The sequence below is a fragment of the Cydia splendana genome, chromosome 26 (assembly GCF_910591565.1).
Source record: "Cydia splendana chromosome 26, ilCydSple1.2, whole genome shotgun sequence".
NCBI classification, from domain to species: Eukaryota; Metazoa; Arthropoda; class Insecta; order Lepidoptera; family Tortricidae; genus Cydia; species Cydia splendana.
This window is the reverse complement of record NC_085985.1, coordinates 1,264,097-1,282,471: the sequence shown is the minus strand read 5'-3', so window position 1 is coordinate 1,282,471 and position 18,375 is coordinate 1,264,097. Positions and strand designations below refer to the sequence as shown.

At 37.0% G+C, this 18,375-nt stretch overlaps 1 protein-coding gene across 1 annotated transcript; it reads right to left on the bottom strand.

Annotated features, from left to right (window-relative positions):
• Positions 1-5,320: 5,320 nt before the first annotated feature.
• LOC134803537 (zinc finger protein 135-like) lies at positions 5,321-10,371 on the bottom strand. Its single transcript, XM_063776337.1, has 4 exons — positions 10,208-10,371; positions 9,105-9,321; positions 6,859-7,020; positions 5,321-6,363 (listed from the first exon to the last, which is right to left on the bottom strand). Exons 1-4 carry the CDS (start codon positions 10,328-10,330, stop codon positions 5,372-5,374), a joined length of 1,494 nt encoding a protein of 497 aa, XP_063632407.1. The 5' UTR covers positions 10,331-10,371; the 3' UTR covers positions 5,321-5,371.
• Positions 10,372-18,375: the final 8,004 nt, after the last annotated feature.

Below are 18,375 nucleotides of genomic sequence, written 5' to 3'. Positions count from 1 at the left end.
TCTTCGTTAAACATAAACATAATTGAAATGCTAATGGATAACGAATATATTATAATATAATTCAATTATTGCGGAACACCTATTTTAGGACGTATTCATGTATTTTAATTAAATATCTGAACTTTCCCTTGGTTCCCTGCTGGGGCGTGACTATAAAATTGTGATCTGATAGCCACAATAAAGAATAAAAGCGTTTTTGGTAATTTTAGGTATCGTTAAGCTTTTGAAGTAAAATTAAAATTGCAAGAAATGTCGATAGTTTATCGATATGACTTTATCGACATAGCTACAGCAACGTGGGCCTCATTGTTAATCGTACACTAAACAAAAGTGGCAACAGTGACAGCTCGCTGAGACACCGTCTCTATATATATATTATAAGTCTATGATTTTACTCCATGGAGTTATAAGCATGGAGTTATAAGAAGGAGTGAACTGTCACTTTTTTTGCCATACTAAATTGAACCTTATCACAGAGCCAGAAAGACGTTCGTACCAGTACAGAGAAAACGGTCCACTTGAGATAGCAAAGGTGGGCCGCGGTGTCTCACTCGCACATGTTGCTAATGTTAAAAATATACCATTGCGGTAGTATTTATATCAATATACTACTAAAATTAAATACCTTCTTATAGTTCTTATATTATTTAAGTGCTATATTCAGAGTACGGTTCTGATATCTTTTAGGAAATTTGTAAATAATTATGATGTCAATATTATTAACTGATTTAACCAAGCATGTGCACAACAATAAAAAACACTAATTTTGATATGGTAGACATTGTAGTAGTAAGTTTGAATATTAATTGGTATCCCTAACCTGATGACATATTTACAAAACACGTGAATGCAAAATTTCTTAAAAATGGTGAATAAATGTTGCGTTAAAGGTTGTGGGAGTGAAATAATTTCTAATTGTGTAATATCGTTTCACAAGGAAGCCACAATTATTACATTTTACGATAAAAATACAAGTTAGACATTGTCAAACTCATTAGGGTGACCATGATGTCGGCACGATGAGAACCAGTTTTACCACTTCCTTTATGGTTTTACACAATTCGTATTACGTACTTAAACGTAAGTTTTCATAAATAGGTATGTATTTATTTCGGCATGTTTAAATTGGTGAAATGAGAGCCAATACAGAATAAATAATTGCAAAAATTGAAATCCAAAGTCCTTAAACATTACAGACACATTTATAAATTGTTATAATAATAAAAAAACACATAGATAATAAAAGAAAAATAGAAGTTTATCGTAATTTACTGACTTTTGGGACGATACCAGAAACGTTACTGGGAATTTAGCCCTCATAGCACGAGCGCTTTTTCAACGCGCGTTACAAAAGGGGTTGAATCCGTTCACACGCTAAATTCGATTTAACGACCAACGCTTAAAGTCGAAAAAAAAAACAAGGCTTGATAAAAAGCGCCACCACCATCGTGTGAACAAATACACATGTTTCCATTTGTTTCATTCTAACGCGCGTTGAAAAAGCGCTCGTGCGTATGAGGGCTTACCCTCTTTGGAAAATTTACTGGGAACGGCATATCACTAGTTTCTTTACATTTCACGACTCTTCTCTTTTCGCACAGATGGCCTACCACCGTGAACACCGAAGTTCGCAAATTACGGGCATCTTTCTCTTTTACTTCTATAAAGGAGTAATTACAGTGACAGAGAAAGATGCTCGCAATTTGCTAACTTCGGTGTTTATGGTTTTCGGTGACGCCGAAATAATTTTTAGCTTGTAAGATTTTTACTATTGTACGTATGTTAGTTTGTAAGGTATGTATCTATGGGCCTTAGTCGCCTGATAATAAATGATATTTATTTTTTTAATTTAATTTATGCTCCAGTGACAAGCGTCCTAGTTAAAAACTATAACAAACGGGCGTAGCGGATCCACGCGACCCTGAGGCAGTGGCGGATTTGCTCTAAGGCCGAGTAGGCCCGGGCCTAGGGTGGCAGTCTATATGATGGGTGCTGAGAAAGGGGCGTCTAGTGCTTGCTACAGGGCCTGGGGCCTAGGACGGCAAATACTGTAAATCCCCCACTGCCCTGAGGGCCTACCCCAAACCACTTTCGACATTTTGTCTCTCTGTCGCACTTGTAAATTCGTACGTAAGTGTGACAGAGAGGCAACACGTCGAACTTGGTTCGCGGTAGACCCTCTGGTTCTGTCACCATATCTGTCTCTCTATCTCTCTCACTCATACCCGTGTTCTTGACAGACGTTACGGCGGACCACATTCCTGACGATCCACCATGTTCGTGGTCCAGTGCGCCTATTAGCAACAGCTTTTAGAACAACTAAATTAAATGCCTAAGGTTGTGTGAAGCGTTTTACAGAAGAGACAAAAAACTATATCCATCCCTTTTCAAGCCATAATACTAGTACAGCGAAAATACAGTATGATTCTCTATAACTATGCACGAATAAGAAAAGATCCTGGCCAAACTATATATTCAATGTTATCCTAATATCCCACATACATATGACTTATGGTCACCCTAATTAGAAAGAGATGCAACGGCCCACCTTGACTTCTCATGTGGACACACTTTTTGGCTAATGTACTCTGTCCGGTTTACTCTCTAGGTCCGTGTTTTACTCATAATCAGCCAGCCACATCGATACGCAGTAGTTACTATTAGCAAAAAGAATAGATAGTATAGAGGGGTCCTGTCATTGTAAATTTTGTAGTCACAGTAAATTTACTGCCATCTATCGACACACGACTAAAACTCAAAATGAAAACGTATAAAGTTATCAAAAAATGTATATATATGGATATTAGTTAGGGCAGATGGCAGTACTCATTAGAGTTAAAAATTGCCTACTCCAGAGCACACAGTCGCTGTGGCCGAAATCGGTCAGGAGAGCATCATCATCACTACATAATTTATTACTCTTTAACTAGATGGCGGTAAAAAACTAAATTTATTATAATAACTGCTAATTTTAATTTTGATTTCTATAATAAGTCTTATGTGTTTTATCGGTCTCTCTTTAAATGTTTAATCAAAGATATATGTAACTCTGTATAAGATAAATAAAGTCTAAGAAAAAAACGTACTTCGGAAATCAAGAAAAAGTCAGTCTCGAATAGATGGCGCCATGCCTTTGGCCTATTATCGGCTAGATGGCGCGTCGACGACACTGTTTGATATTTAACAATTTTAACACATCAGTGAAAGAACATGGGTCAGTATGGAACAATAAAAATTAAAAATCATTTATCCGTATACATATTTTGATTAATTTATACATTTTCAATTTTATTTTAAGTTTTAATTGTGTGTCGATAGATGGCAGTAAATGTACCGTGACTACAAAATTTACTATGGCAATAGCCCTCTATACTATCTATTCTCTTTGGTTTAATTAAGTACCTTTTTACGATAAAACGCAATACCTACATTAAAAATCATGTCTCAGAATTAGACAAAATTAACTGTAATTTTTCGAGTTATTAATTCGAACTTATTACGTAGGGGCTATTCATAAATTACGTCATTTCAAATTAGGGGGGGGGGGGGTCTGGACATCGGATGATGGTAGCATGACGTAGGAAGAAACGGGGTCATTAGAAGCATGATTTAAAGGGCGGGGGGGTTAAAAATCGTCAAAAAACGATGACGTAATTTATGGACAGCCCCATAATGAACTCACCAAGCCAGTTCTGGCCATACTTGGTCAAGCAAATCTTGTCAGTAGAAAAAGGCTCGAAATTAAAATTTTCTATGGGACGATAACCCTTCGCGCCTACATTTTTTAAATTTGCTGCCAAAATTTTCTACTGACAAGATTAGCTTGACCAAGTATACCTATAATATGCTATAATTAAAATAAAAAGTACAATTATATTCTTCTAGTGGTTTAATTCAGTCGTTTACAGAATCATTCACAACTCAGTCTACCCAGCTGTAGGTACAGGCACATTCTACCGTAACCAGAAGTTTACTGGATCGATTAGTCAAGTTCGGCTTTCTGGTTGCTCCGAGCATTCTTGTTCCTAACCGCTGTAGTACAGTCACCTGCAATAATATGTTCCACTACGAAGGCAGCAATAATATGTCACATGATCTTATTTGTAGAGCCATAAGAGCGTGTCACATATTTTTGCGGCCTTCGAAGAGCAACATATTATTGCAGGTGACTGTACTCTCTCTTAGCGCAAGCTTTGTATGTGTTGCTTCATGTTGAGCATAGAGTAATATAAGTAAAGAAAGAGTGTTAACTCCATACATCAGTTTTCTTATCAAACCACGAGTTATTTCGTAGTCGACATCTAGCGTCAAGTAGTGGAACTATCAGTACCGCTACTTGACACCAGGGGCCTATTGCATAACAAACTACAACTAATATTATAAGCGGAATTCCTTTTCTAATTTCACTTATTAAATAAGGAGTTCCGCTTGTAATATTAGTTGTAGCAAAGACATATGTAACTTCTACTATCTATTCTCTTTGGTTGTAGTTTGTTATGCAATAGGCCCCAGATGTCACAATTGTCGCTACTGACGAAAAATGTACTACTAAAACAATTTACAACTAATATTATAAGCAGAAGAAGTTGAAAATAGACTCCCAGTTAATCCGGTTATGATATTAGCTGAAAATTGTTGAGCATTAGACTTTTCGCTCGTCGCGACATCTATTGTCAACTAGCAGTACTGATAAATTCAGCTACTTGACGCTAGATGTCGACTACGAAATAACTCGCGTTTTGGTAAAACCAAAGAGAATAAAGTCTATAGAGACGGATTGTCAAAGTAAATTATGTAGCCACTGTAAATTTACTGCCATCTTTCGACAGAACATAAAACTGTTAGAACGCCATTTGACTTTGATCCTTATTCTTTCGCTGATATGTGTTAACTTATTAAATATTAATATTCACGCCATCTACTCGACTATAGGCCAAAGGTATAGTTCCATGTTTTCGAGCGATGGCGCCACAATAACCTTCAGCCTATGCTCGAGTAGATGGCGTGAATATTAATATTTAAGAAAAGTTAACACATATCAGTTAAAGAATAAGGATCAAAGTCAAATGGCGTTCGAACAGGTTTAATCTTCTGTCGAAAGATGGCAGTAAATGAACTGTAGCTACATAATTTACCATGACAGTAATAACTCTCTACTTCAAATCCTCTTTGGTAAAACTGATGCATGGAGTTACCATTACCACTCTTTCTTTACTATATCTATGATGTTGAGCAAAAAGGGGTGGGCCGGCCGGTATCCCAAAACCGCGAATTCAGATCTCATTCAAAGTCATATTTACCATTGTTCCTTAATTTATAAAATATTGAACCTTATAATATAGTTACAATTATGTCCTCTGCTCATACCCCACTAAGTATGTCCGTGCTGGCGCTTCAAATGCCTCCTCAAAGAGTCTTTCCCCTTAAATTTACTCTCGCAAATCCCACAAACATACGACTTTTCATCTAAATGCGTTTTCTCATGCCTTTTCTGATCTGACTTGGTAAAAAACCTCATCTCACAAGCGTGACAAGGAAAATTCCTCTCTCTAACATGTACGGAACGTATGTGAATCTTCAAATTCTGCTGATTCGGGAACGTTTTTGGGCATATAGAACATTTACTCAACTGTCGTTTCGCGCCGTGCTCTAAAATTTTATGCTCGATCAGCTGATACGTGTAAAGGAACGTTTTACCACAGATAAGACAATACCTCTTTGACATGGAACTGTTATGGTGTGTCCTCATGTGCCTAACCCGCGCGTAACTTGTTAAAAAAGTATCAGAGCATAGACTACACTTTTTTTCTTTATGCTGCGTTTGCATATGGATTCTTAGACTTATTCTATTTATATAAGAATTTCCGCAAATTTCGCATACATTGTTTGAATAATGGTTATTCATATGGATGGACAGTCTCATGTATGTGTTGAATTTTTCACTACATAAAACACATTTGAAGGAATCCTGTAATTTGTACGGTATTAAAAAATGTTCAGTGTCTCCAAATTTAATCTCATGGTTTTCTATGAGGTGTTTTTTCAATTCGGTAAAATCCAAGCACGCCGATCCACATTTTGTGCATTCTAAATTTGAAATATCTGCGTTTTGGTATGACATGCCTCTCAAGCGATTGAATTTGGCTTTTATCGCCTCTGCATTAGAGTGTATTTTCGAATGTTCTCTTAAATCTTTTATGCTAAGAAATGCTTCTTTGCAGACAAAGCAGCCATATTTGGTCTTCAAAGATTTGAATAGACATATATTGGAGTTGAAAACTAGTCTTAAAGAATTTTCCTTTAAGTCCTTGTGGTTTTGTGATTCCGGTTGTTTTAAATTTTGCTGCACACTCCTTTGATAACCTGAAAAAAGAAATAGAATATAATTCAAATTCATTTTATAACATTTATAATCCTAAAGTTTTAGCAAAGAGAATAGAGTGTATAGACGGATTGTCAAAGTAAATTATGTAGCCACTGTAAATTTACTGCCATCTTTGGACAGATGATAAAACTGTTAGAACGCGATTTGACTTTCATCATTATTCTTTCACTGATAGTGATATGTGTTAACTTATTAAATATTAAGATTAACACCGACTCGAGAATAGGCTGATGGTTATGGCGCCATTGCTCCAAAAGATTGCACATACCTTTGGCCTGTAGTTTTAATCTTCTGTCGAAAGATGGCAGTAAATGTACTGTAGCTACATAATTTACCATGACAGTAACTCTCTATTTCAAATTATCTTTGGTTTTAGTAATTAGGTATACAACGGAAATTTAAAAAGAATAGAATATGAAGACAAGGCAGGCAGGCAAGAATATCATTACATAATTACCCCTTTCAACTCTCACCTTTACCTTTTCTTTCTTCCAATAAGCTTGTTTCTTGCACTAAACTTGTTTCATCATCATCATCATCATTGAAACCCACAACCTCAGTATCATGCGCTACAGAAGTCTTCTTGTTATCATCATAAAAACTATTCTTGGAGTTCAGTTTTATGACATAAAGACCTGAAAAATGAACGAAACATAGTTACAAACATAAACTCTAGGTCCATGGGGTCTCAGCGCGCATAAGTTGTTTGCAGAAATCGCGAAGCGTCTGGTTGACATAACTGGTGACCGAAGAGCTGGCGGCTACCTCGCACAACGTATCAGCATTGCGATACAGCGAGGACATGCCGCCAGCATCCTTGGTACAATGCCTCAGGGGCTTATTTTAGGTACTAAAACGTCATGCACACGCCAACATCATTGTTGCAAGGGACGCAGCCATGATGGTAGAATGAGATAGCAATATCACTTGCTCCCTCTAACGCATAAATGCGTCCCCCAGACTGGCCCACGCTAGCCCAGTGTGTGCAGGGACCTTAACCCATGGACACTTGCAACACCAGAGGGGTTACAAGTGCATTGTTAAAAGTTTTGTAGGAGTTAGAGGAGTAAGAGGGGCCTTTATACCAATTGCTCACCATCAGGCTGTTTTCTTGTTTGCCTGCTACATCATAAAAAAAGTTATACAGGGTGGAAAGGCACGACGATCCTTTCCGGAAATGGGAGATAGTTTAGCCTAAGCTCTATATTTTCTCCATAGAAACTATGTTAATATGGGCAACCGTTTATAAATTATGGCCTTTTAAACATCCATGCAAAAAACTACTTTGTTCTAACCCTAACAGGTGACAGGGTCAATGAACTTACTTGTAAACAATCAGTATACGACAGGAAATTATGCTAATTTGTTGCCATCTAACCATTTTTAGGTCTGCTTCCAACACGGTAAGAATCGTTGCAGGATTTTCGATTTTTTAGTGGTTCCACTTGTTCAATACTTGAATGAAGTAGTTATGTTATTCCTTAATATTAATAATACTAACCACAACATTGTTTACAACGACAGTTCAAATGGTGACATTGACAACCACTCAAAAGTACGCAATCGTCTTATAAATATCTCTGGTTTCCTTGACTGATAAAAAGGTTTTAGTTTCTTAACACGTTTCACAAAATTATTTTCGAATAAATAGAAACTATCTAAAATAATAAAAAAAATTTTTTTTATTATAAGTAGGTTGTGTTTGATGCACCAAATGTAGGTACATGCAAAACAGAACATTAGAATAAATCAAGAATAAATACTCTTCAATACCAAACTAACAAACCTTCTTGCGTGGTAGGAAATAGACAAGACGTCATCAGACGTCAAACAAACATCAGTTTGAAATTAAATTTTTATTGAACTTATTTAATGTCATATTTTTCAAATAAAAATGCCCTTGTTAGATGCTCGTGGCTATTTAAATTTGTGGGGCTGTGTAAAAGATATGGTGTACCAAACGGAATGTGAAACTGCGGACGAAATGAGACAAAGGCTAATTGGTGCTTTCTGCGGAGGACAATCTGCGGAGGAAAAATGACGAAGAGCATACACTATCGCATGTGCATCGACATACTCGGGCACGGGCTGCGGCGGCCTTGTAAGACACGGAGGTACATTTGAACACCGTATGTGAAGAGAAGATAGTGTTAAATATTGGCAAAAAATAATTATCTAAGAAAGTAATAAAATTGTTTATAATATTTTTGCATTCATTTGATTTATTTGACATTTATGCGACATTCATACATCATTGCGATTCTGTCAACGATCGGAAAAAAGTGTAAAGTCCCGAGCTTTCCCGACGGAGATCCTTAATCTATAGCCGTGATGTGCACATGCTATAGGGTTGTCACCACAGTTACAAAGTAGTAAATTTGCTATTTTTATTTTTTACTCAATTAACGATTCTTACCATTACCAATCGTCTCTGTATCACTTAAACGACCTAATACTTCCGGGAAGGATCGTCGTGCCTTTCCACCCTGTATAATGAGCCGGTTGTGTCCCACTGCTGGGCAAAGGCCTCCCCCCTCTTTTTCCACTCGCCCCGGTTTTGAGCTACATCTGGCCAGTCTCTCAAAAAGGAGTCCAAGTTATCCCGCCATCGCCGACAAGGTCTGCCGGATCCCCGGTTTGACTCGTGGGGCACCCACTCTGTGGTTAACTTGGCCCACAAGCCATAAAAAAAAGTAACTTAATATGAACTTCACTTTACCTGTATTTTCAACAGTATTTTCAACAGGTTGTGGGCCTTCATCAAATTCAACACTAATTTTGTCATCAAAATCATCACAGTCGTCATTTTGTACTTTCAAATGTGCCGATGCCAAGTAGTTGATTGATTTTATAACTTTAGTTTTGAATTCTGCAGCTGCCCGCAGTTCAGTTATACACTGTTCACAAATCTTGCTGTTTCGGATGTCTTGCGGTACCTACAATTTATACTACTGATTATATTATTATAAATGAAAAAATAACTGTGTCTGTCTGTTACCTCTTTACCCCCTCTTATGCAGCCTGTCAGATAATTGATCGTTGAAAAAGTGACCTTGTCATTTAAAACAATAGATTTAAATTCCCATGCACAGAATCGTGTCTAAGCATATGATACTTAAAACACTTAATACCACATGCAACATCCCACTAACCCCGGGGTCACCTGCTTAAACCAGTGTCAATTGTACTGGTAAATGGTTACTTACCATGGGGTAAGTCCAGGTTTAAACGGTTAATCCCAGGTTAATGGTATGGCGCAAGTGGCACTTAAAAGATTTGGATGAAATTTGTTATAGAGATAGTTCAAGTCCAATGACATGAGGTTGATATCTTTTGTAAGTTTCAGTAGCTCAGTGTGTTAAGAGAGATTGGAGTGGTGTTCCAAAAGATTGCAAGTTCGAGTCTTTCCTTAAGCGGTGAATTTTCTATTCTGCCCAAGCTTCTCACGGGTTACACAAAACCATAACAAATTATACACCTAAACCTTCCTCTAGAATCACTCTAATGATAGGTGAAATCTGCATGAAAATACGTTCGGTAGTTTTTGAGTTTATTGTGAACATACATACATAGAAACAGACAGATGAGGCGGTGAGCTTGTATAAGGTGTAGTGCTTTAATAATTATGCCATTATGATAGGTAGACACAGTAGCGCATGGAATATGGACAATAGGGATGCCAGAGATGAATTACTTACTTGATATCAACCCTTCATGATGTAAGCTACACCATGCAGCATAGTATTCACTTTTTAACAGCCTAAGGGACATAGAGACGCAACATATTCTCTAGGGTTTAAGCGCAAACATCAAAGTACTTACGGTTACATTATAAGTTTTCAATAATATCTCAGAATACATTTCATTCCTTCCTTCATGATAATGTTGGAAAATGTCTTCCGTGCCTTCTGGCCCTAGGCAGAACAGGCACGTATTCGAAGACATAATTATATGATTTTCGTCAGATTATGTTGATATTCTAATGTTTCATTACATTTAAATATTAAATTTTTTGTTTTGTGTTGGATACGAACCAATTTCCGATTAATGTTTTGACAGAAAACTCTGAAAAGTGCGTTCAATAACGGCAGGGTGAATTATGTTCTACTATTTGATTTGCGATTTTATCACACTTCCACATATTCATTTGTTAATATTAAGTAAAACCAACAAAAAAAACACAAACTAAATTTTACTTCTAATCAATGTTGTAATTAAACTCATCCATTCAAAAAATTGTTAGAAGTTCGAAACAGAAATATTGTAATTTTTGAACGCACACATATGTCATATGTAGTCTTAGACAGTTCACAGCAGTATTTTCTTTATAAAAACATACAATTATTAAAAATAACAACATACTCTGGCAAACCCACTTTTCAGTAGTAAAACGCGCTAAATTCAAATTTCTATGGGAGGACAACCCCTCGCGTCTAATGTTTTTTTAAATTTACCGCCTTTACTACTGACGAAAATGGCTTGCCGAACCGTACCTACTATAACACTACTTTTTACACGTGCAGTCTGTGGGCAACATTTACGCAGGGGGCCTATAATACGCTGAGAGTTCAGTACAACAACGTCCTGAGGATGCTGTTGAAACTGCCGAAGCACTGTAGTGCCTCTGGCATGTTTGCAGAGGCGCGAGTGGATGATAGTGTCCGACCGAAGGTTCGGTTTCGGTTTCGGCCAGTTTCGTCCAAAAAATCATGTTTCGGCTGTAGTTTCGGTTTCGGCCAAAAAACGGCCGAACCTTTCGGCCGGGCCGAAACTTACGAAATGGTACTTCGTATTCGTACTATGAAACTAAACTATGTGACAAAGACCAAAAATTGGGGAATAAGTAGGACAACAATATTAATATGTACCTACATATACTGATTCATGTATAAGTACAGAAATTAATTGGTTTATTATAAAACACAATTCCACTAATGAGGGCGCCACTAGACGGTCGACGCAGTCTTAAGAGGCTATTAATACCTATAACGCGCACACTGTCTAATTGTATCGGAGTAAATGAGATAGCACACTGTCGCATGTTACTGGGCCAGGGCAAAGGAATAATAAGAAAACTCATCTTCTTCCTCGCCTAATCCCGGAATTTTTGCCACGGCTCATGGGAGCCTGGGGTCCAATTGATAACTAATCCCAAGAATTGGTGTAGGCACTAGTTTTTACGAAAGCGACTGCCATCAGACTGTCCTTTGAACCCAGAGAGTAAACTAGGCCTTATCGGCACTAGTCCGGCTTCCTCACTATGTTTTTCCTTCACCGAAAAGCAAATAGTAAATATCAAATGATTTTTCGTATATAAGTTCCGAAAAACTCACTCGTACGAGCCGGGGTTTGTACCTTGCGACCTTCGGATTGAAAGTCGCACGCTCTTACCGCTAGACCACCAGTGCTCAAGGAAATATCTCGCTTTTAATACAATGGACATTGGTTGGAGTCTGTGCTCAACTACTTATCCTGAAGCCTGAAGCACGGCTTTGACTTCGCATGAAAGTTCGCCTCACTGGGGCACTTCGGACGTTTAGGCCCAGGTGAAGATCAGTACCCGGCCTTGCGATATTGTCAACAAAAAATTCGCGCTCGCTGCGCTCGCGTTTTTGGTTGACCCTGTATCTATTTGACTGGTGAATGAATAGAGTTAGACCAAGAAAATTCTGCAATTATTTTGATAGCATACGCAGTGCAACTAGTGCAAATGTTATTTATACTTACGTCATAATTTTTCATCATAGAAGTTTTGACGTTTAAAATAACACTTGCACTGCGTGTGTTATCAAAATCGTTCCAGAATTATCTTGGTCTAACTCTAGTAAATTTCTTAAAAAACTGCTCAAGTAACATCAATTTCAAGGACATTGGGTGTTGACAGCCCCATAATATAAAGTAAAGGCGGTTTTATAACATTTTTTCAACTATTTTAACAAGTCTACAAAAGGTTCGGTTTCGGTTTTGGCCGAAACTAGAGCCAAAGCCGAACATTCGGTTTCGGTTTCGGCAAAAAAAACATGTTTCGGTCGGACACTAGCTGCATGACTTTTACGCCATTAGGCGTAAAAGAATAGCGTCTCTGCTGAAGCGCGTGCGTAGCAGTGATAACAGCCTCCTGAGGACGTTGTCCGAACGTCTGGACTGCCGCCTCACAAAATACTGGGTAGAGGTGGTGATAGGCAGGGCTAAATAACCCATCATCTTATCCCGTGTTCCTCTCTGCACGCACTATGTATATATTATGTTAAGGTAGTAAATAGTTAATAGTTAAATATAAGTGTTTTTATGTAAGTACTAACATAGGATGTAAGTTTACTTGGTTAGCTAATAAAAATATGGATCTCATGGTCTGAAATAAACAAATTTTATTTTATTTTATTTTATTATTTATAAAAAAAAATAACCACTGAGAGAGGATTTTGAAGTGCGTTATAATCGGTTATAAACTTATAAATTAGGTTAGGTACCCCGATTTCCCAAACTACATAATGACACGTCCAAAACATTGTTTTACTTGACTAATTCCTGTCGCTTTACCTGTGACGTTTTAGTTTTATTTTTACTGGTTGTCGATTGAACTTCGGGCTTGATTCTCTTCGATACCATGTCATCTGGTATAGGTCGTTGTCCATATCTGAGAAAATAAAATTAATTAAGCAAATATACATGCCCAGAGTTATCGGGGCATAATTATCTATACTCTGGCAAACCCGCTTTGTCAGTACAAAAACTTAGAACTCCCGATTTACCCACTATTTGTATCTATAGGCTCTAACTTCTCCTAATTGACTTTTATTTATAACGATTACAAAATGTGATACCTATCAACTCCGGGTCCTGGTGTGAGATGGAAACGCCCTGACTTAAAGTTGGCCTGCGACTCAGACGGCAAAAACTTTGTGCGACAGTTGTGGAAATGGTAGTCACTGGAAAAAGCATGTAAAAGTTAAATACAAAATAAGCCAGCACTCTTTTCTATTTAAAGACATTTACAGTACATCTGGCCCCAATTTCACCACGGTGACAGGTGCGACAATTGTAAAATCACTGTTGCTGACGTCACAGGCATCCATGGGCTACGGTTACCACTTACCATCGGGCGGGCCGTATTCCTGTTTGCCACCATCGTTGTATTATTTAAAAAAACTTTATTATATCGGAAAAAACAGATATTTCTTTTGCGAAGTTTCTGACAATTGTCAAGATTTAGAAGAATTGTAGGTAATTCTTGACAGGTAATGAGTTATATGTCGGAATTTCGTGGCAACTGTAGTGTTTCTTGTGACAATTGTCATAAACGTAGCAAGAGAAATATCTGTTGTTTTCCGATATAATAAAGTTTTTTTTAATAAAACAATGATGGTGGCAAACAGGAATACGGCCCGCCCGATGGTAAGCGGTAACCGTAGCCCATGAATGCCTGTGACGTCAGCAACAGTGATGTTTTACAATTTTCGCACCTGTCACCGTGGTGAAATTGGAGCCTGGTCACAGAATAATTAATAGTACTACCGTACAGAAAGGAAACTTCCTACAAAAACGAAGTTTGACAGCGGTTCAGGGTCGAATCATGCTGTGCCTTTCTAATATATGGCACTATCCCTTTCGGCTATTTAGGGTTGTCAAAAATCAAGTGATTATCTTATCTGTGGTCGTGCACGCAAAAGGAAGTCAAGTGGTGCCAACCCTAATAATTGCTCGGAGCAATGCTGAGCCGAGCGGAGCCGAGTTTGACCGAAGTCAGGAGTTTCGCACCCCTGATCTGGTGCTCCATTACGACACCCTGTGCTATAATAAGCACATTACGTAGCTACGTCGACAATTCAAAGGGCCATATGTACTGTAAAACGTTGTATGACACGTGCGAATAGGTGATACGCAACTCGTGTCGATTTAAAACACTCCCCTCGGTCGTATTTTAAAATTCGCCACTCGTTGCTCGTCGATCGTCGTATATTTGTGTAGTTTAATGCCATTTGGTTGTAGGTTGTTTCATATACTACATTTTCGTAGAATTGTGCTTCATAGAAAATGTTTCTCATATTATCATTTCATAGAATGATCAACTTCCAGTGCACTTACATTGTAGAAGCTGTACTTGTAGATTTTTTATAGTTCAGAAAATTTATGTTTCGAAATTCATGTCATAAAATTTCAGGTCATATATTATTATTCCTTATAATATTAAGTTTATATAAAACTTGTTTCCAAGCCTGCATATTCATAGAATATTGTTTCACATTTTATTAAACTTAATATTTTTATTTCATAGAAGGCTCAGTAACTCAATACTTACTTTGTCAAAAATTAAATCATAGATCTTTGTTACCCTAATCGAACCTAACCTACTTTTCTAGCAACAGTTTGTTTCTGCGGGGGTCACAGTTCTAACCTAACCTAACCTACTTTTCTGGCAACAGTTTGTTTCCGCAAGGGTCGCAGTTCTAACCTAACCTACTTTTCTGGCAAGAGTTTGTTTCTGTGGGGGTCGCAGTTCTAACCTAACCTACTTTACTAGCAAAAGTTTGTTTCTGCGGTGGTCGAAGTTCTAACCTAACCTACTTTTCAAGCAACAGTTTTTTTCTGCGGGGGTCGCAGTTCTAACCTAACCTAACCTACTTTTCTGGCAACAGTTTTTTTCTGCGGGGATCGCAGTTCTAACCTAACCTAACCTATTTTTCTAGCAACAGTGTGTTTCCGCAGGGGTCGCAGTTCTAACCTAACCTAACCTACTTTTCTGGCAACAGTTTTTTCTGCGGGGGTCGCAGTTCTAATATTACAATTCTTTGCATTGAGTTTTTGAAAAAAAAATTAAATAAAGTGCATAAGTTCTGAAATAATAATATTTGAAAATAAAATACTCGAACTAAATATTATATTAAAAAGTTCCTATGAAACAACAATCTATGAAATCTGTGTCTACGAAACAAGAATACACGAAACATAATTCTACTGTTTGATAAGTTTCTAAATTTAAAAAGATTGATAGTAATATACATTCAACTGAATTTCTGTGAAATATGTTTCAACCAAGTAAATAGTCTATGAAACAATAATATTGGAACCGAAAGTATATGAACCAAATAATATATGAAATAATTTCTGAGAAACGATATTCTATGAAATTTCTGTCTGTGAAATAGGGTGACACCATGCCATTTACTATGTTCCCAAAACAAGGAAAAGTTATTGGCCCACATAGTCCGTGGCGCTCACGACAAAAAAGGGTGATATACGGCAAATGATGATGATGGAATTTCCTTTTGCAGAGTTGCTCCTTTTGACTCACATATTGATTTAGGAAGGGAAGCCAACCAGATTTTAGATGCAAAATTTTGACTTAAGGGGGAGTGCCCCCCGAAATATGTAAAAAAATTGTTTGGCTATGTGTGCAAGTTTGGTAACATTTTCGGGTAAATCAAGGATGCTATTTTTATTTTATTTATACGGTTTCATATAAATAATTTGGACAAAATGAAAAATAAAATTTTTCTATTTTATTTTTTTCCGAATAAATTCCAAAATTTATCTTATTTTTATATCTTCTTCTTCCTCGCGTTATCCCGGCATTTTGCCACGGCTCATGGGAGCCTGGGGTCCGCTTGACAACTAATCCCATGATTTGACGTAGGCACTAGTTTTTACGAAAGCGACTGCCATCTGACCTTCCAACCCAGAGGGTAAACTAGGCCTTATTGGGATTAGTCCGGTTTCCTCACGATGTTTTCCTTCACCGAAAAGCGACTGGTAAATATCAAATGATATTTCGTACATAAGTTCCGAAAAACTCATTGGTACGAGCCAGGGTTTGAACCCGCGACCTCCAGATTGCAAGTCGCACGCTCTTACCGCTAGGCCACCAGCGCTTTTTATATATACACAAAAAAAGAAAAATTTCATGAATAAGCCCTACTATCCCTCCTTATAAAAAGTATACACTTGGCATATTTATGTCTAAAAATGTAGAGAAAAAAAATGAAATGTAGACCTACTTTCGACCACCAGCTCACTGAATAGTATACAAAGATATGAGTTACAGCTACGAGAATTACGGCGTTTGATGATGATGAGATACCCTTTAGCATAGAGAGTCCTTAGAACCCTTAGATCATTTTAGGAACGGGAGCCACCTTGATTTTTGGTGCGGTGTGGTTGAGAGGGTGGGGATGATTTGTCCCATACATTCATTAATTTATGAAAGCATCTGTTTAGGTTTGTGCATTCAGTTTGGTCATTATCGAGTAAATTAAAAAAAAAAAAAGAGAAACGGACTAATAGTTACATTGTTTCGTATTTTAAAGATTTTACTGCCTATATATTTGTAAACATTGCTTATGTTCGGTGCACAACGTAATCCGATCTAAGGGACGTAGCTATATGGAGGAAAATAATTTAAATATTAGTCAATATTGACATTATTAATTTGTATTTTGAATATTTAATTACCTAAATGATTTCTGTGTTTTGATTTACTCGAAAATGTCACCAAACTTATTGCAGAAACCTAAATAGGTGCTTGCATAAATTTATGATTGTATGGGACAAATCATCCCCACCCTCTAAACCACACCGCACCAAAAATCAAGGTGGCTCCCGTTCCTAAAATGATCTAAGGGTTCTAAGGACTCACTATGCTAAAGGGTATCTCATCATCATCAAACGCCGTAATTCTCATAGCTGTAACTCATATCTTTGTATACTATTCAGTGAGCTGGTGGTCGAAAGTAGGTCTACATTTCATTTTTTTTCTCTAAATTTTTAGACATAACTATGCCGAGTGTATACTTTTTATAACGAGGAATAGTAGGGCTTTTTCATGATTTTTTATTTTTTGTGTATATATTAAAATAAGAAAAATATGGGCGTTTATTCGGAAAAAAATAAAAGAGAAAATTTTTATTTTTCATTTTTTTCAAATTATTTATATAAAACCGTATAAATTAAATATCAGAAACGAATTAAGCATCCTTGAGTTACACGAAAATGATACCAAACTTGACCACATAGCAAAACTTTATTTTTTATAAATTTCGGGGGGCACCCCCCCTTAAGTCAAAATTTTGCATCAAAAATTCGATTGGCTCCCCTTCGTAAATCAATCTGTGAGTCAAAAGGAGCAACTCTGCAAAAGGAAATTCCATCATCATTATTTGCCGTATAATTAAGTGTACACCAGGGACTAACAGTCCTTCCTGTAGAAACTCCTAAAAACGATTTAGAAAAAGAACTGAATTACTTGATATTAGGCATCATTTGAATGCCAGCTGATTTTCCGGTCATCGTGCGTTCATGCCAGCGGTTCCTCAGCTTTTCGTTGGTCTTGAGTGAGTATTTCTTTAAGCTTATGAAGGTACTGTACTGTCGTTCGAACAGCGGTAGCACATCGAAGTTCTTCGATAGGTTCTCATTGAATTTTGCATCTGATTTGAAGAATATTACTAAGTCACTGAAGTAAGCTTGTCAAGGCAAGGAATTAATGATAAAATAAACAACACTGGTTTGAGAATAAAAGTCTGTAGAATGCCTACTTTCCTTTCAACTTCTGCTTGGTTAGGCTGCTGGAAAATTAAACTAAAAAGCATACCCTCGTCTTCTTCTGTGTGTTGCTGATTATTACATTGAAGATGTGGCTGATCTTGATTAGACATTAACTTTGTGATACTAAAAACAATCTATTTATAAAAGTAAAATAAAATAGCAATACCGTTGTAATGTAATTTTAATCTTCTGCCAAAGCAAAAATCGTGATGTCAGTCAACTTGACTAATCAAAAGGACTGAAAGGAGGGTTTATATTTGGTCAAACCAATTTGTCAGTCAGTAAGAACAGGAAAACTATACTCATCCTTTTCTTTTGGGTGTTAGTACTAGTGTAAGACAAAGATTTATGTTTTAGAGACAATCCTTTGACAAACTATATTTTCAAAACTTAACCTTTGTGTCATTTCCAAACAGAAAAATACATCTTACGTAAAAAAACAAAAAGGC